The 25,854-nt window shown below is 38.9% G+C and overlaps 1 protein-coding gene across 2 annotated transcripts in view; it reads left to right on the forward strand.

Annotated features, from left to right (window-relative positions):
• The window catches only part of LOC110124750 (leucine-rich repeat-containing protein 37A-like), a 45,561-nt gene that overhangs the window by 14,831 nt on the left and 4,876 nt on the right, over positions 1 to 25,854 (forward strand). Inside the window, exons 4-10 of one of the 2 annotated variants that reach the window (XM_020873385.2) lie at positions 3,324 to 3,395; positions 4,003 to 4,083; positions 13,099 to 13,170; positions 13,696 to 13,770; positions 19,468 to 19,586; positions 21,791 to 23,598; positions 24,012 to 24,116. In XM_020873385.2, coding sequence (XP_020729044.2) covers positions 3,324 to 3,395; positions 4,003 to 4,083; positions 13,099 to 13,170; positions 13,696 to 13,770; positions 19,468 to 19,586; positions 21,791 to 23,598; positions 24,012 to 24,116 — 2,332 coding nt within the window. The remainder of the gene's footprint in view (positions 1 to 3,323; positions 3,396 to 4,002; positions 4,084 to 13,098; positions 13,171 to 13,695; positions 13,771 to 19,467; positions 19,587 to 21,790; positions 23,599 to 24,011; positions 24,117 to 25,854) is intronic. The other variant, XM_020873386.2, reaches the window with a different exon arrangement.

Here is a 25,854-nt window from a genome sequence, read left to right on the forward strand (position 1 = left end):
TAGACTCCCATGTCTGTAACATTATATATAAATGTTCATATACTATCTGCTTATATTTTGTTTATGACTCAAATCTGACCCATGGTCCATTTTTATACAGCCCATAAGTTAAGAATGATTTTTAAAGGGTTGTAAATGAAAAAAATAGAGAGAAACAAAGAAAAATATGTGACAGAGACTGTGTGGCCTGCAAAGTCTAAAATATTTACTCCCTGGCCTTTTTGGAAAACGTTTGAAAAACTTGTTTTAGTAAAATGAGAGGAATTAAAGTTAACTTCAAAATGTCACTGACAGGAAAGAAAATATAGAGCACTTACATTAGTGTGAATGCCATTAACTCATAATTTTGATAATGTAATCTAAGCTAAAACTGGATCAGATGCTATTAAAGCAATGCTGTTTAAACGGAACCTTGAAGGGCTATTGGTATCATCAATAGACATCTTGGTAAGAATAAGCTTGTGAAAGGAAAGTGAGAGAAAGATAAAACACAGGAAAATGTTAAATATTTAACGTTTAACACTAAAATGTTAAATATTTAAGCAGATGAACTATGTAAACAGTACTTTGTCAAGAACACATTAAGTTATCAAAAGAACAGACTATTGTTAAGGATTTCATGCAAGAATTGCATGAAATTAAAAATGTTAAAGATGATGTGTAAGTGGTATATTTAGAAATGTTTACACTAAATGAACATATCAGAAATGCCCCTAACTTCACTAGGTACAAAACAAAAGTCTCTCCAGCCTCTGTTTTTTGGCCGCAGTGTGGCTTGCAGGATCTTAGTTCCTCCACCAGGGAGTGAATCCAGGCCCCTGGCAGTGGAAGTGCTGAGTCCTAACCACTGGGCATCCAGGGAATGCCGTCTGTAGCTTCTTTATCCAAGGTGAAATGCTTGCATAATGTTTCTGTTTATTTAGGGATAAGGAGATACTGTGTTCTTTGCTTTAAAAGCTCAATTTTTGTCCTTTGTCCATGGCATCCAAGATCTGTATGTTATTAACCCTTATTAAGCCAATTTAGGATGCTGTTTAACAAGTAGATTATTTTTGCAAAGATAAAAGAGTTAAAGGAGATGAGTATATAAAGAGTCTCACCTCACCCTAACAATAGTTCTTTAATTATCAAACCTTCAAAGCCTTAGGGGCAACATTTTCTTTTCTTCTGTCTAGGCGCCAAACCTTACAAACACAGTTTGGAGAAAAACAAAGATAACTTACTCAGTGGATTAGGCCCTTCCTTACTTCTATGAAATACTTTATAAGCTGATTATTTCATGTTAGCATCCATATGCTCATTCTGTTTTAAAAATGCCAATCAATAAAAAAGCTAAAAAAGAATATGCTAAGAACTAAGCCTAGTGTTGAAAACACAAAAGTGGCTAAGATAGAATTCCTTCTAGCAATTCATGATCTCACAGAGAAAATAAACATAGAAACTCAAACCATAACGACAAAGTGCAGTAGAGGCACAGAAGAGGGAGCCATGAAATAATAAAGCTCCATTTCTTTTAAAACAGTCATTTTCTTCTTATTCACTCCCTATTTGTTGATTTTATAAATATTTGAGTTTGCTTTATGTCCATGCATTGGCTGCAAACATGATAGACAATGTGCATAAACAGGATCTAACCTATACATTCAAGGAGTTTTATGCTGAGAGGAAATGGGATGCAAAAGTAGCTTTCTTTTTTTAGAAAAGAATAAGGGCAATGAGAGCTGTAAGCTGGTGTTGGAGCATAGAAGAGGGAAAAAAAGACTTCTAACTGGATCAGGGAAGATGTTGCTAAAGCAATGCTATTCAAACGGAACCTTAAAGGGCCATTGGTATCATCCAACAGACATCTTGGGAAGAATAAGCTTGCAAAATAAAATTGGGAGAAAGACAAAACACAGGAAAAACACTTTGAGTACCCATAGAGTTCCAGTACAGAGAATAGGAGATGAGAGCCAGGTTATCAAGGGCATTGGGGGACAAACCCAGAATATCGTGCCAAGCAACCATGTTACCACAGCAGTGCTCTAGGACAGACTTGAGCCTGCAGCAGAATCAGTCACTTGGAGGGCTTGTTGAAACACAAGCTCCACCTCTGTAGTTAATGATTCAATCAGTCCAGAGTAGGGCTGAGTATTTGTAGCTTCAGTAAGTTCACAAATGGTGCTGGTATTGAAGACTACTTCTGGAAATTGGCTCAGATGGTAAACAATCCGCCTGCAATGCGGGAGACCTTGGTTCGATCCCTGGGTTAGGAAGAGACCCTGGAGAAGGGAATGGCTACTCACTCCAGTATTCTGGCCTAGAGAATGCCATGGCCCGAGGAGCCTGGCAGGCTACAGTCCATGGGTTCGCAAAGAGTCGGACACGACTGAGCAACTTTCACTTTCTGGAGAGTTAAACTAATGATCATGTAGAGGCTGGCTTAGGAATGGAGACAGCAGAGATAGAAACACCAGTCAGAAGACAGTTATACTCATCCAGGTGAAATGAGGCACAAGCTGATGTCAATGGAAACAGGATAGTCAGCTATAGTCAAGAGTGGGTATTTTCAAATAAAAATCAATGTGATAGAAAGTATAATACTGAATTAGGTAAAGTTACATATCAATGAGGGGAGTAACTTCCTTTCAGGTTGTATGAAAGGATATCTTTTATTTCTGCTAGTACTGAATTGGCCTAGAAAAACAGAACTAAATTGGGAGGTGTGTAAATATAAGAAAATTCCTTTTAATGTTAGAAATTGTAATTGGAGATAAAAACTTTGAGCTCATAATCTAGAATTTGGAAAGACTACAAAAGGTGGGAATCTAATCAATTCTGCTGTCAGGAAAGATTACCTCCAAAATTTATCAAGATCTATAGTTGTAGCTCAAACGGTAAAGAATCTGACTGCGAGACAGGAGACCAGGGTTCAGTCCCTGGGTTGGGAAGTTCCTCTGGAGGAGGGAATGGCAATCCACTCCAGTATTCTTGCCTGGAGAATTCCATGGACAGAGAAGCCTGGCGGGCTACAGTCCATGGGATCGCAAAGAGTTGGACACGACCAAGCGACTAACACAGTCCATAGTGATAGCTGCCTTCCAGGTGATTATGATATAAACTTTAAAAAAGTTCTGTAGTTATATATTTTATTTATAGAGATTTCTTGAGAGAGGTGAAGGCAGGGTTAGGGACTCTGGAAGGTTCAAATAACAATTCCTAAGGTTTGGAATTTAGATCAAAGCTACTTATTTGTTTTTATCATTCTAACCTCTACTAGTTATTCCTATTAAATAGATATCTAATAGCTAATTGAGGCAATATTTTCCTTTTACTTTTCCTAGAGATTTATCCTGCAATAAAATACAGTCTATTGAAAGACGTTCATTTGAACCACTTCCTTTTTTGCAGTTTATGTAAGTTACAAATATAACTTCATTATATTTGGAATTTTTAGAAAACTTAACTTTTATCAAATTAACTTGTTACTCATTTTGAAATATTATTAAAATTATATAACAAGTCCTTTTTGTCTCTGGCAAAGATGAGTGTGAGAATTATTACATAGATCAGTGTGAATCGTTCTAGAACAGTGGTTCCCCACCAGGGTGATTTTGCATGCAGCGACATTTGGCAACGTCTGGAGACATTTTTGCTTGTTAGAACTGTATGTACTACTGACATCTAGTGGACAGAGGCCAGAGATGCAACTAAGCATTCAACAGTGTACAGGAGAGCCCCAGCACAAGATAGAATTAACCAGTCTCAAATGTCAATAGTGCTGCTTTCCTAGAGAAGTAAAGATCACTTAACATAAGCATTTATTGAGCATTTGCTAAATGCACCACATATATAATCATTAGAGTGTAAATCATATTATCTTCCACAGTGAAATTTCTTTAGTGTATGGAGGGAGTACTGATGTTATTTTCATCATATATAAATTAGATTTACTGCCAAAGGATAAGTGTTTTGAAAGAATATATTTTTTTCTTCTTCTTTTGCTTGTGTCTTTTTTTATAGAAATCTTGGTTGCAATTTACTCACAGAACTGAGCTTTGGAACATTTCAGGCCTGGCATGGAATGCAGTTTTTACACAAGTTGTAAGTGAAATAGAAGATGAATACATGTATAAAACTGTGTGTAAAAACATCATACAGTTATTGGTTACCTGGGTGTAAGCCTAGTATAAATCCTGAAAAGTATGTCTTGAGATCCCTTTTTTTTTCTCAAATGAGGAAACTAAGGTACAAAGAGGCCAAGAGACTTATCTAACTCCTATGTATGAAATGGTCTGGTTTCCATAGCACTGATCTTTGGCACAGGCAATAAAAGGCACCAAGCAAAAACATTCAAATTAGCACTGTCATGGAATCCCACTGATGCTGCTCCAATACGGGAAGGGTCCATGAAGTTCCATTTTTTAATTTAACTTTGATTCCTGCTCATGTGCAAAGTTCTGAAATGCTTAAAATCTATGCAGTGCAGAGGTGCAAAGGTCTAAGTTTAGCACAATATTCTTCATGGAACGAAAGGTGTGGATGCTTCCTCAACCATTAGCTTCTTTTAAATGGTAAAGGAAAACGAATTCCTGAACATCCACCACAGGGCTCTCCCAATCACCCAGATCCTTGTTTTTCAAGAAGTATGCCTCTGAAGTGAATTATCTGTGGCCAGTAGGAACCTTTCAGTTATGGAAAAAGATGATGTTTTTGTTCAGTAGTGTGAAAAATATAAAGAAAATACATTGCTGTAGCCTAATTTTATAGACTTTTCCTGACTACTCTTCAATAACAAGTGTGGGTTTTATACCCCTTCTGCTCAAAAATTCTGTGATTTCTCTGTGACACAAGCAAATCATAGTGAGTACATTCCATGGCCAGAAGGGAATTTCCAAGTCAAGGTAAAGAGCCTTGTCTATCTATGCCTGGCTTTGGTAAAGACTCTCTTACTGTCTTGTGGCTCAGAAATCCAGTTTCACACAGTTCCTTTCCAGTTAATGAAGGTGTTGAGGGTGTGTCCAGAGCTACAGATCCCTATCTGGGGTGGCCTCCCACCCCCCACCCCCACCCCTCATGAGTTTCCTGATGCCTACTTTGGGGAAAGAGCATCCAGGGTCAGTTTTTCTTTGGCCAGAGTGCCAGAGAGCAGGCTCCTAAGGGCCCTCCACCAGGAGGTTTCAGTAGCGTCAATACAATGTCTTAAACTCACCACGTTTTCTAAACATTTTATAATGCCAAGAGTCCCTAATAAGAATCAGAGTTTCACTGTGGTTATGCAGGCAACAGGAAAATAAATCGTGGAATCACAGTTGACAAAAATTAATGAATTCATTCAAAAACATTCACAGAGTGCCATACCCACTGTGTGTCAGCACTATTCTAAGTGCTGTGCTGGGGACACAAAGAATAGGACAAGGACTTTGTCCCCAGGAAGCTTTCACACTGAAAAGAGGAAGATGGATGTTGATGGGAAAATATATGAGAGCCATGCTAGCATCTATGTAGCAGGGTAACAAGGTGGGCAGGGGCAACAAAGCAGAAAATGGGTGGTGGGTCATAAAAGATTCTTAAGGGAAGAGATACCAACTTGTTCCTTTTGAATTTTTGTGTTTATCATAAGTGACAGGAAAAGGTAATGAAAGAATTTGAGCTATCTGCTATTGGAAATAAATTAATACTGTACTCCTAAAACTCATTCAAAGTTTTACCATCAAAAGATTGTCACAATATAGTAAGTGTGTGTTGAGGGTAGGGCTCTTTGTTTTGGGCCAAGTCTTTCTACTAGACAAAGCTAATTTGCTTCAGGCAACATTTGCCATGGTGAGATATAAACTTTATTGCATCTCTTTCCAAAGGCAAAATGCCAAGAGACGATGCTACCCCTCGAGTTAAGTCATTTTATTACCTATAATGACTAGGGTGTTTATAAGTTGAAATGGTATTTTCCCTTGCATTAAGTAAGTTTGGTAAAGGGCCCAGCTGCAGTGGATTTATCATGAATTAAATGAAGCTTAAGCTTCAGGTCTCCTCACTTGCATAAGTCCCTTCCAAGGTCTTGGGAGTGGTCCTAGCAATTTTTGTATTCTTGTCTTTGTGTGCTTTTATTAGAATTTCCCAAAGTAGATAAGGTTCAGGCCCTACAAAAACTTGATTCATCACTGGCTTTCAGGTAATTATAACAGTAGGTTTCTTAAATGAAGCCTGTATGTTATTGACAAACACCAGATAAACAGGTTAGCAGTGTGGTAGTCTATTCTGAACATGAAATCCACCTCAAAGTTCAACCAAGGGCTTTTTAACTAAATACAACTTTGTGAATGGCAGTAATAATCATATCTCTTTCAGATGAAATCAGGAATGAAATGTATTATGGAAAACCAGCAATGGTTGATAATCCTAAATGTTAAGTATACTTTTTTTTTCTGACTTTAAAGTGCTTCTCCTTCATTCACCTACACAGGTCCAGACTGATGGCTTATTTTTTTTTTTAATTCTTTTAGTCACTTCATTGTTTTTAACAATACAAGCTCCATGATTTTAGAAACTGAAGGACTGTACAATGTAGAAAGGCTATATAATTATCCAGACAGGGCATGTTCACATGCTGGCTTGTCTGTGGTACATCAATATTGTACCAAGAACATAAGCATTATGAGAGAATTAGAGGAAAACCAAAGCCTCATCCCTATTGAATTATTTACCTCACTGTTGAGAATATAGATGAGATGGATGTGGTCATACCATGAAGGCAAATTGAGCTGTGGTCACCAAGCCTCCCAGTCAGCTGGCCTTGGTTTTCTTTAGATAGCTGTGTACACACAAAAAAGTTAGCACAGTTGAGGGTGTTGTCATCACTTTTTGGTATGTACTGGAATCCTGGCAGCTTCTCAGATTCAGAAAGGCATCAACATTAAAAATGAAAAAGAACTCACTCAGGTCTGTCCTCTGGGATGATTTAGGGTGGCTGGTTTGGTTTTTTTTTTTTAATAGTTCAAAAATTTGAGATTGTCACACATAGCAACTACTCTACTTTTCTTCTCCCAACTGCATCATATTCTTACCACCTATATTACAACGTTTCTTCTTTCTGTCAAAAGCATAGTAATTCTTCCTCTGCCCTATAACATTTCTTTAATATCTACATCTCTTAGATACTTATTATGTTCCAGGCACTATACTTAGTGTACAAGTAAGATAGTGTGCCTAAAGCTTTTACCATGCTGCTTGATACATGGTAAATAATGAATACATATTACTTCACACTTTTATTCTCCCAACAACTCTTATTATCCCCATTTTGGGGATGAGGAAATTAAAACTCAGAGACATTGGATAACTTGCCTAGCTACATTCACACTGTTAATAAGAGGCAAAACCACTTATGAGCTTTGCAAGTAATGTTCTACGCAGCTCTTCATTTCCTTGTAGTAAGAACTAAATGATGACAATTTGGCTTTTTGTACCTTGCATCTTGAAGTTGGCTTCTAACTTGAATAGCGCCTTTAGAGCAGAGAGCTCTGGTTTCCCTGTGATAATTCCACACTTCTGGAGCTCTTGGCCAGGCCACCTCTGGGCATTCTCAGGGTTTCTGGCCAGTGCAAATATGACATCATCACTTCTGAGCACCTACTCTCTGCCCATGCTTGCTGGGTGCTTTGCATATGCTCTTTCACTTAATCCTTACCTGCCTTACAAGGTAAATGGTACTAAGTAAGACAGAGATGTTCATTATTCAAGTCACTGTACCAGAAAGTGACAATCAGAATTCAAACTCAGGTCTGCCTGATTCCCTTCTTTCTTTCTCTGTTCCTCACTGCCAGGGACTCTCCTTCAAGGCTATTCTCAGAACTTGGATGGAAAGACAGATTCACCACTTCAAATTCTTTAGGCTGCCCCCACCCCACCCCAAGAAAGGGTTTACGTGGTGCAGCTGGAGGTCTTGTATTGAGGAGCCTCACGTGGGGAGTCATGTTCTCATGGCTCATGGACCTATGTAGATGAATAAAGGAAAGGGGGTCAGCCCATCCCCAAGTACTTCAAATATATTGGAACAGGGTCCAGGTCACTCTGCTCATTTCTCTGACTGCCTTCCTCCAAGGAACCAGTTTGCCCTGCCCGCCTTGGGATTCTAGCACAGACAGTTGTGGAGTTTGTCCTATTTGAAATTTGTTTTCACTGCCTGCTTTGGACATTTTTTCAGCTAAAGCTGTTAGGATTTCAGTACACTCAGGACAGTGATGACAAGCTTCAGTCCTCAATTCTTCTCTGTCTCCTCAGTTAATAGAAAGGAAACGTAGCCCATCTGTCTGGACCTGTATAGAAGAATTTGGAGAAAAAAATAAGAGGTAAGAAATGTTCCCTTATTTTGTGTTCTACAGCAGAAGGATGATGGGGAAACATTTGAGCTTTATTCTTTAAATAAGATATATTTTTCAAAACCATTTAGGATAGCATTCCTTAAACTTTGACTCTGAGATGGTCTTTGAGGCTAATAAAAACTGTTGCCTAGGGGAATCTGGGTAAAAATATACACATATTCCTTGATCTGTTTGTTTTTGTAACATTTTATGTTTGAAATTATTCAAATAAAACTTATTTTTTAAAGTTGCCCCCCCAAAAAAAACCTGTTCCCATGTTTTGTTCCATAAAGATAAGCTCATGAATCAAAAAGGTAATGGACTAGAAGTCGGCATACCTTTTATGTGTAAAATGAGGGAATCGGGCCAAGATGGAAATGGTCTGTAGTAGTGTCCGCTGAGAATCTAAAACCATTTGTCCTTTGGTTTGTGGGAAAGTAGGTGCTGTGGGAGCCCCCGCATTGAGTTGTTGACTCATTCTCACTCATTCTTCCCTTTGCCCAGACACAAGCTTAGTGAATAAAAGACTCCCCTAAAGCCAGGAGGCAGAAACAGGGTAGCTTAGAGTGGCTGCACGTTTTTATTTCACTAGGGATGAACTCAAGGATATTAATCTCAGAAAAGGACTGCTTGGTTAAGAAAAAACAGTGAGCTCCTGGAACCGAGACCATGGGCAAGCTATTAAGAAAAAGCAAAGGGTTGGAAAATTGAGATAATTCTGGAGAAAGATAACAAACTTTGCCAAATCGTTTTGGCTACCTATTGCTTTATAATCATTCTATTTTCATATATATAGTCATTCTGATGACTAAGGAAAAGGGGACAGGAGAAGATGCAAAAGTGAAGGAATTCACTGTCACAGGAACCCATCAGTAATCCGATAGGTTTTAATGCCAAAAGTTTGTTTTTCAGCTTCTCAAAGTTTGAGGAACTGTGCTTAACCAAACCTGTGACACTCACATTTTTTCTTTTTTTGACATGTACACACTGTTCTATTTATTTATTATTTATTTTTGGCTATGCTGGGTCTTCGTTGGGGCACAGACTGTCTCTAGTTGCAGTGCACAGGCTTCTCATTGCAGAGGCTTTTCTCATGGAACATAGGCTCTAGGGCGCAAAGGCTTCAGTAGTTGTGGCTCGAGGGCCCTGGAGCATGCAGCCTTCAGTAGCTGTGGCTCTGGACCATGGGCTCCGTAGTTGTGGCACAGGGGCTTAGTTGCCCACAGAGGCATGTGGAATCTTCCTGGATTGAACCCGTGTCTCCTGCATTGGAAGTATGGAGTCTTAACCACTGGACCTCCAGGGAAGTCCTATTTTTTTTTTTTACTTTCCTGATAATGTCTTCTGAAGCACAAACATTTTAAATTTTTATGAAGTCCAGTTCATCTATTTTTCCTCTGATTGTTTATGCTTTGGGTATCAGGTAGCATAGCGGTAAAGAATCTGCCTACCAATGCAGGAGATGCAAGAGATGTGGGTTTGATCCCTGGGTCAGGAAGGATCCCCTGGAGTAGGAAGTGGCAACCCACTCTATTATTCTTGCCTGGAAAATTCCATGGACAGAGGAGCCTGGTGGGCCACAGTCCATGGGGTCCAAAAAGAATCGGACCTTACTGAGTAACTGAACACAGCGCATACACAATGCAAGGTCATAAAAATTTACTCCTTTGTTCTTTTCCAAGAGTTTTATAGCTTTAGCTCTTACTTTGGATATTTGATCCATTTGGAGTTAATTTTCTTATATGGTGTGACATGTAAGAGTCCAGCTTCATTATTTTGTGTGTGGATGTACATTTGTTCCAGCACCATTTGAAAAGACTACTCTTTCCACATTTAATTGCTTTGGCACCCATGTTGAAAATCAATAGACCATAAATATAAGGCTTTATTTCTGTACTGTCAATTCTATTACATTGATCTAAAATGTTTATTCTTATGCCAGCCCCACACTGTGATTGCAGTAGCCTTAAGCTGGGTTTTGAAACCACCAACATTGTTTCAGTTTTTCTTTTTTTCTTGAATTGCCATGTGAATTTTAGAATTAAGTTGGCAATTTCTGGAAAGAAGTCAGCTGGAATTTTGATAGACATTGCCCTGAAACCATAGGTCAGTTTGGGAAGTGGTGAAATTTTAATAATGTTTCTTTCCTATCCTTGAACAAAGCATGTCTTTACATTTTATTTAGACCTTCTTTAACTTCTTTCAACAATGTTTCATACTTTGCAGTGTGAATCTTGCGCTTCTTTGGTTAAAATTTTTCCCAAGTATTTTATTTGTTTTGATGCTGTTATTTATGGAATTGTTTTCTTAATTTCGTGTTTGTAGCACTGTTGTGTAGAAATATACCTAATTTTTGTATATTTATCTTACATCCTGTAACTTTGCTGAACTCTTTAATTAAGGCTAATAGTTATTTTTAGATTCCCAAGAATATGTCTTGTGGTCTTCTAGTTTCCCAGGAATGTGTTGGAACATTACAGAGTCTCTGTGGGCATCTCATTCCTCAGCTTTTCTTTCTTTCTTTATTTTTGGCTGTGGTTCTTCTTTGCTGTGAAGGCTTTTCTCTAGTTGCAGAGAAAAGGAGCTACTCCCTAGTTGTGGTGCGCAGGTTTCTCATTGCAGTGGGTTCTCTTGTGCAGAGCGCTGGCTCTAGGGTGCAAGGGCTTCAGTAGTTGCAGCTCATGGGCTCAGTAGTTGCAGCTCCCAGGTTCTAGAGCACAGGCTGAATAGTTGTGGGACGGGGGCTTAGTTGCCACGCGGCATGTGGGATCTTCCTGGACCAGGATCGAACCCGTGTCTCCTGCATTGGTAGGTGGATTCTTTACCGATGAGCCACCAGGGAAGCCCCTCAGCTTTTCTTGTAAGCTTTTTGGTTAGGCTGTTTTTTTTTTTTGCCTCAAACTGTTATCCACGGCCTCATACAACTGTCTTGTTAAAATATTTACTTGAAAATATTTTCCAAAAATACCACTTGAAAAGAGGCTTTTTACATTAAGTAGCTTCCAGTCAGGTCAAAGGCAAACCTTTCAAGTAAGGTCTTCCAGGGAACTCCCAAACATGTAAAATAATGATAGTGCTTTGGAAGTGAGGCTTTGAAGGCCCTCCCAGTCCATTCTGCTTCCTCTGGTACCAGAGATGTGGGCTGTTTTTCACGGCATGGAGAGCAAAGGTCTGGAACAAGAGAACAAAGTTTCCTCATTTGTAAAATTGGGCAACACAGATCTCATTGTTCTTACAGAAATTAATTTATTTTCCTTGAATAGGTTCCCTGGTTTGCTGCAGGCCTGTTGGTTAAATTTCCAGAGTTCAGGAAAAGTTGATTCTGACCATTTTTTGGTCAGCTTTGTTGTCATTGCTTTTATGGAGGGATGAATTTTCAGATGTCCTTACTCTATCAGTTTTTCTGATTTGCCTGCACCATTGTTTAAAATCTCAGTGACCATAGGCTAATTAAATATTTAATCATGGGAGATGGTTAGGGAAAAGAAAGAAAAAGAGAAAGTGCAATTCTCATAGAGGCTTTCCCAAATGGATAGATGAAATTTGAAAAGGTATTTCTATATTTAGTGTTCTCACAATTAAGGTTAACATAACAGATATTTTTAATCCCTCATTTTTTTCCCCATGTTGGTTAAACACAGGCTTTGGAGTCAGAACTGAGTACAAATTCCAGTTCTACTTCTTACTAGTTTGATGACTTAGAACAAGTTATATAACTTCTCTGTGCCTCAGTTTCCTCATTTGTAAAATGGGGTAATAAGTTGATCACATAAGGTTACTAAGAGGATTAAATGTTAAATGCCAATCACAGATGCCTAGCAACCCAACAGATGTTAGTTGTGATAATTAGCTTTATAATATTCTGCAAAAATATGCCAGTGATTCTTGGGTGGAGTTACCCTAAAGACAGATTTTCTTTCCTTTCTTCCTGTTTCTTCTTGGTTTTCCTTTTCCTTATTTGTTTTAAAGAACTAAGAAGAAAATCTATTCCAGTATTTTGGAATAAAACTTTGAAAAAAAAAACACTTTGTTCCAAAAAAATTAATTTTTTCATTTTTTTGATATATAAATAAAATATTATTTATTTATTCAACAAATATTTATTAAATACCTAGTAAATATTAGGCACTCTGTCAGGCACAGGGATAACAATGACAATATAGTGTGGTCACTGCTTTCAAGTTGTTGACAACCTACGAGACTGACAGGCAAACAGGTGACTACATACACTGTAGCAAAGGCTATGATCCTAGGATACACATGGAACCACGTGACGGGAATATGACCTTCGCCAGTTCCTCTTGTATTTATCTCTTCTTCTTTGGCTCCAAAATCAAGGAACTGTCCAATTTTTGTCTTTAATTTGGTTTAAACTATGAAACTTTAAAAATTTTATAAAAATGAAAGAAAAACACCTTGAATTATGGAGGCCTTTAGAAATAGTATTTCTTATGGAGCAAGGGCTTCCTACCAGCATAGTCTCTTCTAGGGTTTTTGGCCTGAAAAGTTCTTTGGCATATTTTTTTCTTGGCTATCCACTATTTTTCTGTTTTTTTCCTTTCTCTTCTCCTTCTTATCATCTAGAGACTTGGGTAATTCCCAAAGGAATAGTACTTTATGGATTCTAAGGATGATTTATAGGTAAAGACAGAAAAAGATTATTTTTTTTTACCAAGTTCTGTATGCCCCAAAAATGAATGTAAACTTTCTTGGACATCATTGAAAATGTGGACAATTTTAATTTCATTCCATTTTTCAGAATTCTCAATCGTAATCCTTTGACAGCAGTGGAAGATTCATATCTTTTTAAATTGCCAGCATTAAAATATTTGTGAGTATTACAGCATTTTCATGGCCCTTGCGATGATTTCTACTCTTTCTTACTTTTGTCACAGGTTGAGTATTTTGGCTAAAAAGTCATAATTTAAATTTTAACTAGGTTATTGATAAAAGAGTCGTTGGCAAAGGAAAAAGTTGAAGAATGTATATGAGTAAGACAGCCAGCAGAGGAGGAGAGCAGTGTTGAAGAACACACATAGATATGGAACATGTAGGTGCATGTAGGAATATTATTTATCCCAGAAAGCAAAAGGGAATAAGGGGTACAGTATTTTATCAAGAGAGGTATATGTAATTGAAAATGAGAAGTCAGGATAATAAAAAAAGATTTTACTGTTCAGCACCAGGGTCATTAGTTTGATGATGCAAATTTAAATTTCTCCAATAAGAGTTCCCTGGAATTATCTAGGGCATACAAGAAGTCAGAATTGAAGTAATCACATGTTAAAAATTTTAAGTTTAGAATTTGTGTTTATATTATATGTTTATATCTTACATGCTTGGGCTTCTCCTTCAGAGACATGGGAACAACACAAGTGTCACTTACAACAATTGAAAGCATTCTCATGATGACCCTTGAATTGGAAAAACTGTAAGTTGATTTTTATTATATTTATTTTCACTCACTTGTGTATTTTTAGGTTTATTATTTTTTTAAGTTTATTGATGTATAATTTTCATTTAATAAAATTCACTGTTTAAAAATATACAGTTTGATGTGTTTTGACAGACTTATAGTTCTGTAGCCACCATTACATTTGAGATATAGAAAACTTATGCACCCCACCAAAGACCCCTCATGTCCCTTTGTAGTCAGTCTCCTCCTCCCACTACCAGCCCCTGGCAACCACCAATCTGATTTTTGTCTTTATAATTTGCCTTTTCCATAGTATCTTAAACATGAAATTATGTGGTCTGTAGCTTTTGTTTTTGTCTCCTTTCACTTAGCCAGTCTCCTTGGAGATTTATTGATGCAGTTGCACCTATTGGTAGTTCATTCCTCAGCAATAATGCTGAGTAGTATTCCAGTTGTATGGGTATATAGTTTGTTTATGCATTTATCAGTTGATGAACATCAGCTGAGTTGTTTCATTTTTTGGCTGTTATGAACAAAACATCTAAAAATATTCACATGCATGTGTGAGCATATGTTTTGTGCAAATATATATTTTCACTTCTTTGGGGTAAAATACCTAAGGGTGGGATTGCTACATCATATGCTAAGTGCATATTTAACTTTTAAAGAAACTGCTGAACTGTTTTCTAAAGTGGTTGCTCCATTTTGCATTCCCACTGGCAATGTCTGAGAGTTGGGATTGCTCACATCTTCACCTGATCCTTATATTTGTTTTAAAAAATTCAAGCCTTCCTAGTAGGTGTGTCGGAGAAGGCAATGGCACCCCACTCCAGTACTCTTGCCTGGAAAATCCCATGGACAGAGGAACCTGGTGGGCTGCAGTCCATGGGGTCGCTAAGAGTCGGACATGACTGAGCGACTTCACTTTCACTTTTCACTTTCATGCATTGGAGAAGGAAATGGCAACCCACTCCAGTGTTCTTGCCTTGAGAATCCCAGGGACGGGGAGCTTGGTGGGCTGCCATCTATGGGGTTGCACAGAGTCGGACACGACTGAAGCGACTTAGCAGCAGCAGTAAGTATGTGGTTAAATCTCATTGTGCTTTAATTTGCTGATAGCTGATGCTGTTGAGTGTCTATTCATGTGCAGGTATCTTTTAAAATGAAGTGTCTGTTCAAATCCATTTTAATTGGATATTTATATTGAGTTTTAAGACTACTTTATAGAGCACTGAAAAATAAGTCCTTTCTCTTAGATATGTGTTTAGTAAATATCTTCTCTTTATTGTGACTTACCTTCATTCTATTAAAGTGTCTCTGAAGACCCGAAGTTTTAAAACTTTGAAGAACTCTAGCAATTTTTCTTGTATGGTTTGTGCTTTTTTGTGTCTTACCTAAAAAATCTTCTTCTGAGATCCCATTGCCTAATCCAAAATCACAAAGATTTTCTCCTGTGTTTTCTTCCAGAAGTTGTATAGTTACATTTAGGTCTATGATCCATTTAATTTTCATGTATAGTGTGAGGGAAGGGGTCAAGTTTTAATTTTTTGCAGTTTAAAAAACTATTTCTGTAGGTCCTTATTGTGACAGTTTATTACACACCTTCAGTTCAGTTCAGTCACTCAGTCATGTCTGACTCTTTGCAACCCCATGGACTGCAGTATGCCAGGCTTCCCTGTCCATCAGCAGCTCCCAAAGCTTACTCAAACTCATGTCCGTAGAGTTGGTGATGCCATCCAATCATCTCATCCTCTGGTCCCCTTCTCCTCCTGCCTTCAATCTTTCCCAGCATCAGGGTCTTTTCCAATGTGTCAGTTCTTCGCATCAAGTAGCCAAAGTACTAGAGTTTCAGCTTCAGCGTCAATCCTTCCAATGAATATTCAGGACTGATTTCCTCTATTTGGGTGGAGTGTTCTATAAATGTCAATTAGGTCAAGTAGGTTGATAGTGTTGTTCATGTCTTCTAGTCCTTTCTGGTTTTTTATCTACTTGTTCTGTTAATTATTGAGAGAGGAATGTTGAAATCCCTAACTGTAATTGTAGATTTTTTTTGTTTGTTTCTCCTTGCCACTCTCATTTTCCATTCATATATTTTGAAGCTGTTACTGAATGGATATTTTTTTAGGTAATTTCTTATTCATTAATTGACCTTTCTATCGTGATGAAGTAACATTCTCTATCCCTGATAATATTCTTGCTTTGACACTGACTTTGTCTTAAAGTGATACATCCACTCCAGTTTTCTTTTCATTAGTGTTAGCATAGAATAATTTTTTCTATCCTTTTAATCTTTTATTTTCTATTGAAGATAGTTCTTGTATATAGTTGGCTTTTGCTTTTTTGTCTAGTGTGAGTCTTTTAATTAGGGTGATTAGAACATTTACATTTAATGTAATTATTGATATTGCTACATTCAAATCTACTGTCTTGCCATTTGCTTTCTATTTGTCCCATCTGTACTTTCTTTTTCCTTTTTCCTTTTTCTTCCTACTTTCAGCCTGAGTACATTTTATTATTTTATTTCCTTTGTTGGCTAATTCATTATAACTCAGGTTTTGTTATTTTAATGATTGCTTTATAGTTTACAGTATGCATCTTAAACTTATCACAGTCTATCTTCAAATGGTATTACACAATTTCATTAATAGTATAGGAATCTTACAATAGGGTACTTCTATTTCTTCCCTCCTGGCCTTTGTGGTATTGTTTTCATATATTTTACTTATGTAATAAACAGCACACTATAATTTTTTTTTAAAAAAAATAGATTCAATTTGGATCGGTTTTACATCTTCCATGCCTCTACTTAACCTTTTCAGTCTTTAGTCTGGGTTTTGTAACAAATGAAATACAGTTGTTGTAACTTTTTTCATGTATGTTGTTGTTGCTATTGTTCAATCGCTAAGTTTTATCTGACTCTTTGTGACCCCATGGACTGCAGACTGCCAGGCTTCCCTGTCCTTCACCATCTCCCAGAGTTTGCCCAAATTCATGCCCATTGAGTCAGTGAGGCAATCTAACCATCTCATCCTCTGTCACCCTCTTCTTTTGCCTTCAATCCTTCTTTTCCAATGAGTTGGCTGTTTACATTAGGTGGTCAAAGTATTAGAGCTTCAACTTCAGCATCAGTCCTTCCAATGACTATTCAGGGTTGATTTCCTTTAGGATTGACTGGTTTGATCTCCTTGCTGTCCAAGGGTCTCTCAAGAGTCTTTTCCAGCACCACAATTCAAAAGCATCAATTCTTCAATTCTCAGCCTTCTTTATGGTCCACCTCTCACATCCATACATGACTAATGGAAAAATCATAGCTTTGACTATATAAGACCTTTGTTGGCAAAGTGGTGTGTCTGTTTTTTAATATGCTGTCTAGGTTTGTCATAGTTTTTCTTCCAAAGAGCAAGTGTCTTTTAATTTCATGGCTGCAGTCACTATCTGCAGTGATTTTTGGAGTCCAAGAAAAGAACGTGTCACTGCTACCACTTTTTCCCCTTCTATTTGCCATGAAGTAATGGGGCCACATGCCATGATCTTAGTTTTTTGAATGTTAAGTTTTAAGCCAGCCAGCAGTCAACCAGTCAGCCAGCTTTTTCATATATCATAATTTTTTAAATGTCCTTTTCTACTAATTCTAATATCTGTATAGATAAATGAGTTCGTTTTGATTGATTGCTTTTTTCCCCAATATAGGTCACATTTTCCTGCTTATTTGCATGCCTGGTAATTTTTCATGTGATTCTAGACATTGTGAATTTTTTAGCTTATTGTGTGCTATATATTTTTATAAAATGCTTGGGCTTTGTTTTGGGTAAAGTTAAGTTACTCAAAACAATTTTATTCTTTTAGGTCTAACTTTTAAGATTCATTAGGTAGCACTTCAAGTAACCTTTAGTGTAGAATTCATTATTTGCAACTACTGAGACAAGTCCTTTCTGTGTATCATGAGGTTTTCCCTTCTGACTTGTAGGAACAGATGCTATTCCCAACCCTGTGTAATATCCAGTTAATCTCTTTTTTTTTTTACTTTAAAAAAATTTATTCATTTTTTAAAATTTATTTTTTATTGAAGGATAATTGCTTTCCAGAATTTTGCAGTTATTCTTATTACTAATCCTTTCATGTGGTTCTTTTCCTGGCATCAGTTAATTCCACACACAAATGCACTGACCAATATTTTGTTGAATACTTAAGAGCTCCCTCTGCATACCTCCAGAGTTCTTTGTCTGTACTTCTTTTCCCTCTAGTCCTCTGCTTTGTGAACTCCCATCACCTTGGTTTTCCCAGATTCTCGGCTCCATTTCTTTAGCTGGGGAGTCTGCCAGTCTGTGCCAGGGTTTCTCTACCCTGTACCATGACCTGGAAATTCTCTTAAAGAAGTAAGCTAGGGCAATCATAAGGGTCACTTCATTTATCTCCCATCTCTTGGGGCTCACTGAACTTGATTGCCTGAGGTCCAGTTTCTTGAAAACTGTTTTTCGTATGTTTTATTTGATTTTTTCATTATTTCAGGTAAAAGCTTAAATTGGTCCTTGCTACTTCATCTTGACCTGAAGCCAATAATATTCTTTCAGTCTGTTTTGTTTTGATGTGGAGTCCGATCAAAGACTAGCACTGCATGGCATGTCTTTGTTTCCTTTAATGTAGAATGTTTCCCTGCTATTTTTTTTTGGGGGGGGGGGTGTCTTTTGTGACATTGGCATTTCTGAAGAGTCTAAGCCAGTTGTTTTGTAATTTGCCCCACAATCTGGACTTGGCTGTTTCCTCGTTGGATTCAAAGTAAACATTTTGGAGAAGAATACTATGTAAGTGATGTATCCTTCCTACTTCATCACTTCAAGTGGCCTAATGCTAAGTCTGATCACTTGATTAAGGTGATATCTTACATATGTCTCCATTGTAAAGTTATTTTCCCCCTTGGTAATTGATAAATAATATGTGGGCTGAACTTTGGGATCGGTGAAGATCCTACTTCCAGACAACTCTTCATCCAGCTGTGCATCAATGATAATCCTTGTCTGAATCAACTATTACACTGATAGTTGTAAAATGACACTTTTCTAATTTCATCATTCCTTTTTCATTTATTACCTATTATTATTCTATAAAGCAGAGCTCCCTCACTTTTCTTTTTGAATATCATTATGAATTCATGTACTCTTCTAATTATAACTTGTTATAATGATGTTATTCTTTTGAATGTTCAGATTGTCCAGATTTGGTCAATGAGATCTCTGTTATTGTTTAACCACACACTGTTTTTTTATTCCTAGAGTAATTTCTAATGTATTTATTACTCATAAATAGGAATTGATAAAGAGACTCCGGAAGTTGGGGACTTATTCAGATTCTTCTTAGAAGTCTGCCTACTTCTGTGTATTGTCAACCCAAAATTAAGTTTTGGGGTTGGAAGGAGATATTTCTGAATTAAACTACAGATCAATGTCACCCAGTTCTAGTCCCTATTCCCTTTTATCTAGGCATACCATCCCCACTGCTACCCTAATCCTTCTGTTGGGCACCTCTGGCCTCTATATTTATTTTCAACAGTCAAGAGCAGCAACTGGCCAACTGATTTGTATCCAGTTCTCCAATCCACATGCCCCAATAACTAACTCCTTTATGCACTGGCCTGTGGTGGCTTTGGCCTGCCTCTTCCACCTACTCGAGTAATTCCTTTACCACAAATTTGATTCTCTGCGTTTCCATTTATAGGATCTTACCTATCCGTATGGCCTGCTGCCTCTGCCAATTTAAAGATACTATTGAGGTTGTCTGCAAGACAGTCAAACTGCATTGTGACAGTGATTGCCTGACAAACATCACATTTTGTGGTGAGTCTGAATTGCCTGATGATAATTTTTAAATTTTCTTCTAATTCTTTAATTTTTATTTTTAACCAGTGATGATAAATTTTAAAATTAATAATGTAATTGCATTATTTTTATTCATTCAGAGTTCCACATCCCTAAATTTCTAAGAACTACTCCCTTACTAAAAATCAGATTCTTGGTTACATTATTAAGCTAATAATAGCTTAGTTACATTGTTAACTTAATAACATAACTGATATACATACATAAAAGAACAAGAGAAAGGAATGGAAGGGGGAAGGGCATTAACACGAGTGGCCACATAGTGTATTCTGTGCTGTCTGCAAATGAGAACTTATTCATACAGTGCATCAGTTTGTAAACTGATTCTATATACATTAGGTCTCTAGTATCCTTTGTCTTACAGGATAAATGTAAACATATTTTTGATATTTTGTCTATTTTTATAATATTATAAAAGAGTACAAGTGATGCTGTCTTATGGCCTACTTGGAGCCTGAGAGTTTCTGGTTCCACCACCAGAAGCTGCTAGCTAGCTCTTCTAAAGGATGGGTGCACTGTGTGTGTGCTAAGTTGCTTCAGTCATGTCTGACTCTTTGAGATTCTATGGACTGTTGCCCACCAGAATCCTCTGTCCATGAGATTCTCCAGGCAAGAATACTGAAGTGTGTTACCATACCCTCCTCCAGGGGTTCTTCCAAACCCAGGGATCAAACCTGCGTCTCTTACATCTCTTGCATTGGCAAGTAGGTTCTTTACCACTAGCGCTACTGGGGAAGAACAATTTTATTCTTAGACTGTCCAGCTCTGAACTTGTTCTGAATCTCAAACTTTTCTATCCACAAAACACTCAGGTGCTTCTGACTATTTTTCTATATATTAGATTTGTTGGCACTAACTTGATAATCTCCAAAATGTGCTTTGATGCCCAGATAGCTTGAATGCAGGGGTCTATCAGTGGTCTAGAACACATCATAAATAATGACACTTTGTTACTTATATAAAGACAATTTTTGCTTATTTTTCAAAAAAATTTTTTATTTTGGCCACTCAGTTCCCTGACCAGGGATAGAACCTGGGCCATAGCAATGAAAATACCGAATCCTAACCGTTATACCACCAGGGAACTCCTCAAAACAATTGTTTTTACCAATTATATTACTCCCTTCTCCCCCAGAAGTGGGCCAGAAAAGGCATTTTTAATCTCCTTTTGCAGATGCGGAAAAGCAAGATCTGAGGTATTAAGTACAATGGCCTAGTACCCAGATCTCCTGTCTCCGATTTTAAGCTCTCTGCACACCCATGCCCTCCTCTCACATGACCCTTATGTCCTTCTTTGACCCCTGCCACCACCACTAAAATTTTTAATCCTTTTGGAAGAAAAGCCCAGCTACACAATGGTACATATTACCTTCGTACAGTCAGAAGCTTTGGATGGTTTCCCAAAACACTGGAAATATTAGAAGTGAAAAGAAATGAAAGCAAAGTAGGCAACTGACAAAATTTGCTTTTCCCTTCTGCATTATAATACTTCAAGTATTATTCTATTGATCTGTTGAACATTCCACACTGGCATATAGGCTGGCAAATCTGTTAGCTAATGGATCCCTGCCTAAATTTCAGCAAAGAGCCAGGGTGACATAAGAGTTTTGGACATAGAGCCCTCTCTTCTAGGGGCTGGAATATATGGAGGCAGGGACTGAGCAAAGGACTCAATGGTTGGGTGGAGGACACGTTCGGATGATGACCTGCCGGTGGCAGCTGTGGTCATGGTCGTCTGTGATAATAGTAAGGATGCAAGTGCACCGAAGAGGTAGAGAGAGGAGACCTTACGCTCCTCTGTGTCTGAGGCAGGACAGGATGGGGTATGTGACCGTGAGGAGTCACAGTAGATCTGAGTAGAGGAATCTTTGTCTAACTGACAGTCCCTTGGGAGTCAGTCGAGTGATCCTAAATATAATTACTATATTTCATGCCACAGAATCTTCTGAGCAGATGGTCACTTTTTCAAAAGAGATATCTTTTTTCACCTTTTATTATTGTCAATCATTGACTTATGTTTGGCTTTCTTTCTTTCCCCTCCAAGTGGCAGTCAAACATTTGCTGATGCCTAATTTATTTGTCTGGGATACATGACTGTGGACTGACAAAAACCTCTCCCATCAGTCTTCAGTTATCAAAAACAGTCTCTTCTCTTTTGACAGATGAAAATACATCTATAGGGAATGCAGAAGGATCGTTCATGAAGGTGTTACAAGCCCGGAAGAAGAACACCAGCACGGAACTGACTATTGAACCTGAGAGGGCGTCCTCAGACATAAGTGCTGTCAGTCTGCCAGCCTTCATGAATGAGCAGCTGGACTTTAATGACGAAAGTGATGTGATCAGCGCACTGAATTACATACTGCCTTATTTCTCAGAGGGAAATCTAGAAGATGTTGAATCAACATTATTGCCCTTTATTCAACTTCTTTTTACAAATGCCCATGAGGGAGATATGCCCCTGGGCCATTTCAAAAACAATACAAAGAACCCTTCTGTTAAGCCTATATACAACAATTCAACTTATAAAAATAAATTGAGGAAACTCTATTTTCTGGAAAACTTGTTAGATGCAGAAATTCAAGAAAAAATTGATGAGGTTAAAAAGAAAGAAAAAACGGCCATGCTTATCCGTGCCAACCTTTTGGGCCCCAAATTTAAACGCCAAATCTTTCCGAAGAAACTGGAAACAGCCCAGCTACAGGAAAACAGTCTAGCTGAGATTGAGAGTCCAGGGCAAAGGCTGCTGAGAGTGGACAGGGTCCTCAAGCGCCCAAGGGGCCTACAGAAAAGGCACTTCAAAGATGCAGGAGATGAGAGCAGCGAGAAGAAACAGAATGCCCAGCCATTTGTGGAGAACACTGCCAAAGAAAGAAGGCTCAGGAGGCCGTCCCCAAGGGAACTGGATGAACTGGACATGGTGCAAAGGCCCAGGAAGTTAGTGGGGAACTCCTTCAACACAGAGCCTTCGTTCATAAAGGAACACAAGGCAGCAGTCTCTTCTTTCCTGAAACAGTACTCTCGGGGCAGGCCTTCTGACCCCCTCCCTCCAAAACCCCAACCTGAGGTTAAAAACAAATCAAAAGACTTATCCTACACCATTTTTGTTTTAGAAGATGCTGATGCTAGAGTGAGAAACATGAAGTCTTCCAAACCAGTCTCACATTCCAGAAAAAAATACCTCTTCCATAAAACTCGCTCTCGGGTGGCCCACAGAACACCGAAGGCCAAAATAAGCCGAAAGATGAGAAAGAAAGGTTCACTCAGTAGGATGATGCTGGCCAGAAGGCCTCTGTTCTCTGCAGTGAGGAGTCTCATCAATTCCCCTCCACGAGAGGGGTTTTCATCTTCAGGATTACTGGATCCTCAGGAAAATCCTTTTTCAGAATTATATTCTCTTTCAGACCCTGCTAAAGACAACTCTGGTTCAGTGAACAATACTCCACATGTTTTTGGAGCAGTTGTCTCTTCGGGAAACATTACTCGGCCAAAACAAACAAGACCTGGAATTGCTGCCCGTAATAATGTCTCCAGTGCACATTCTACTGTTGCTGCAGACTTCATGCCACCTGTTCAACACACGAACGAAACACAATGGGAGTACCACAACGTGGGCACTGAGCTCGCCTCTAAGCCCCCAAGTGTCAGTTTCTCAGTGCTCGCATCCCCAGGCGATCAGTTTGAGAGTCAGCTTAACCAGCAGCTACGATCTCTCATCCCCAACAACGACGTGAGAAAGCTCATTGCTCACGTCATCAGGACTTTGAAGATGGACTGCTCTGAGACCCACGTGCAGCTGGCCTGCGCCAAACTCATCTCCAGAACAGGCCTCTTGATGAAGCTTCTCAGCGAGCAGCAAGAAATAAAGGTGTCCAAGGCAGAATGGGATACGGACCAGTGGAAAACTGAGAACTACATCAATGAGAGCACAGAAGCCCAGAGTGAACAGAAAGAACCGGAGTCCAGTGAGGTGAGGATCATGCCTGAAACCTGGGACCTGGGCTTCCACTCAGTTCAGGTCATGCCATTAAAGTGCCCAAGCAGGAAGCCTGGGGCTCCTGGTCTGTACCTTGTCTCAACCAAGCTGGCTAAGATAGTGACCTCCCTCTCTGCTTATTCAGAGAATGTGCCACTATTCCTAGGATAGATGAGAAGAGGACATAACACACAAGATAAATACATTGTAGAAGATAATGCTAACAATGAGATCAATAACTTTAAGTTTGGTTTCTTCTTATAAAAGCTATCCACTTGAAAAGGATGGAGTCTTCTAGTAGTTTAAGAATAGCCAGCTATTGTTTACAATAGGTTTAAGAATACTCAGCTTTCATCCTTTCCAGCTCCCTGTTTTTAAAAACTTGTTATTTATTTCTTTATTTTTAGCTCACAAAAGAAGTCCCAGGTTACGGCTATAACAACAAACTCATCCTGGCGATATCTGTGACTGTAGTAGTGATGTTTTTGATTATAATGTTCTGTCTCATTGAGGTAAGGATGATTATTAATTCAGATTCAGAACCCCCAACCTGAGAAATCAAAGCGACCTTTCCACCTGCTAGTACTTGATACTCCTCTTCAGTCACGAGGACTGAGATATATTTTGTTCTTTTATTGAAGAGTGTGTTCCCAGGGTTTTCACAGGAGCTCCACTCACAGGAAATATCTGTGGAACTGAATCCAAGATAATAAGCCGTTAGACTCTTCTGACCAGTTAAGTTTATAAGAAGCCAGAGTTGACACGATAGTAACATTTCTCCGACTCAGAACACCATGTGGATTTGATGTACTCACAGGCACTCTCATGCTACCTTGATTTCTCTCCTTGTTGGCTGCAGTGATGAGATACATCATTTCCACCCTCACGTAGCTATCGGTCACCCTAGGAGGGCTAAAAGGATCTTATCAGTCCCTTAGATCTCCTCAGCAGCCGTCTTCTCCGGTGTGTTAGGCATTGTGTAAATAGGTTCCATTAGAGCGCTACAGGTAAGAATCCTGCATCAGGCCACCCGGAAGTATGTCATGTTTGGAGCAGCATCTTCCTGGAGCTAGCCTGTTGACCTTTCATTCAGTTACGTAGTGGTTTATTACTTTCCCCAACAGGCAGTTGCTAACACTAAGAGGAAGATTTTGGGTTTTTAACATGTTTATTTTATGTTTTATAATCTCATTGATTTATTCTTGCTGCCCTGGGTCTTTGTTGCTTTGTGTGGGCTTTCTCTGGTCGAGACAAGTGGTGGGGCTACTCTTCCCTGCTGAGCACAGGCTTCTCGTGGTGGTGGCTTGCTGCAGGGCAGGCTCTGTGTGTGGGAGCTGAGTAGTTGCCGCATACAGGCTTAGTTTGCTCTGCGGCATGTGGGTCTTCCTGGACCAGGATCAAACCCATGTCTCCTGCATTGGCAGGCAGACTCCTATCCACAGCACCACCAGGGAAGTCCAAAAGAGCAATTTTAATGAGCTGACCATCTTGATTCTTCTCTACCAAGTCAATCTACTTTATCTTTTCTTCTGTCCTGGCAGCCCTCTATTCCAGCCAAAGCAGCCCCTCACCATGTGCTTGTTACACCGTACCTATTCCTGCTTTTACCTGCACGTTTGTGCAGACAAAATAAATTCCTGTATTTTACTTTGCCTGTGGGAGTCCTGTGACTCTCCAAAGCCAACTCAAGTTCATCTTTCTTCAAATAGACTTCCCTGAATAATCCAGCCGTGCTGACCCTAGTCCCGTGAGGCCTGTCACCAGTTCTTAGGGGCCCCAGCAAAGCAGTCCCCTCACCTCAGAACTTACAAAAGTGGTAAACAGTTCTTTAGAAGGTGGCTCCCTAAGAGCCTCATGGACGGGAGCAGAGCAGTGTAAGGACCAATGGCTTACTGGTCTGTCAGACCTGAATAAAACCTGACATGATGTGTCTGCTAAAGAGAAATGTGTCGGTCTGTAGGAGGACTGGTCAGTAGTGAAAGTACAGAAAAGGTGAAGAGGGAGCAGCATGGGCCGTGCCCAGCCTCACCTTGTCCAAAAGTAGAGATGGCACCTGAGGCAGCATCACTGAAGAGTCAGGCCCATCGCCAGGCTGCACCTGTTGAGAGCATCTGGCTACCACAGGCCTTTTCATTTAATGTGGGATTCAGCTGGTTCCTTTGGTTCTAATTCTCTTCTCACCAAGTAGCCTTTTGAGTGTGTGGTTGTGCTTTGGTGTGCCTTGGAGGCCTGTCTTTACAGAAGTTTAAT

The sequence above is a fragment of the Odocoileus virginianus genome, chromosome 17 (genome assembly GCF_023699985.2).
Source record: "Odocoileus virginianus isolate 20LAN1187 ecotype Illinois chromosome 17, Ovbor_1.2, whole genome shotgun sequence".
Taxonomy (NCBI): Eukaryota; Metazoa; Chordata; class Mammalia; order Artiodactyla; family Cervidae; genus Odocoileus; species Odocoileus virginianus.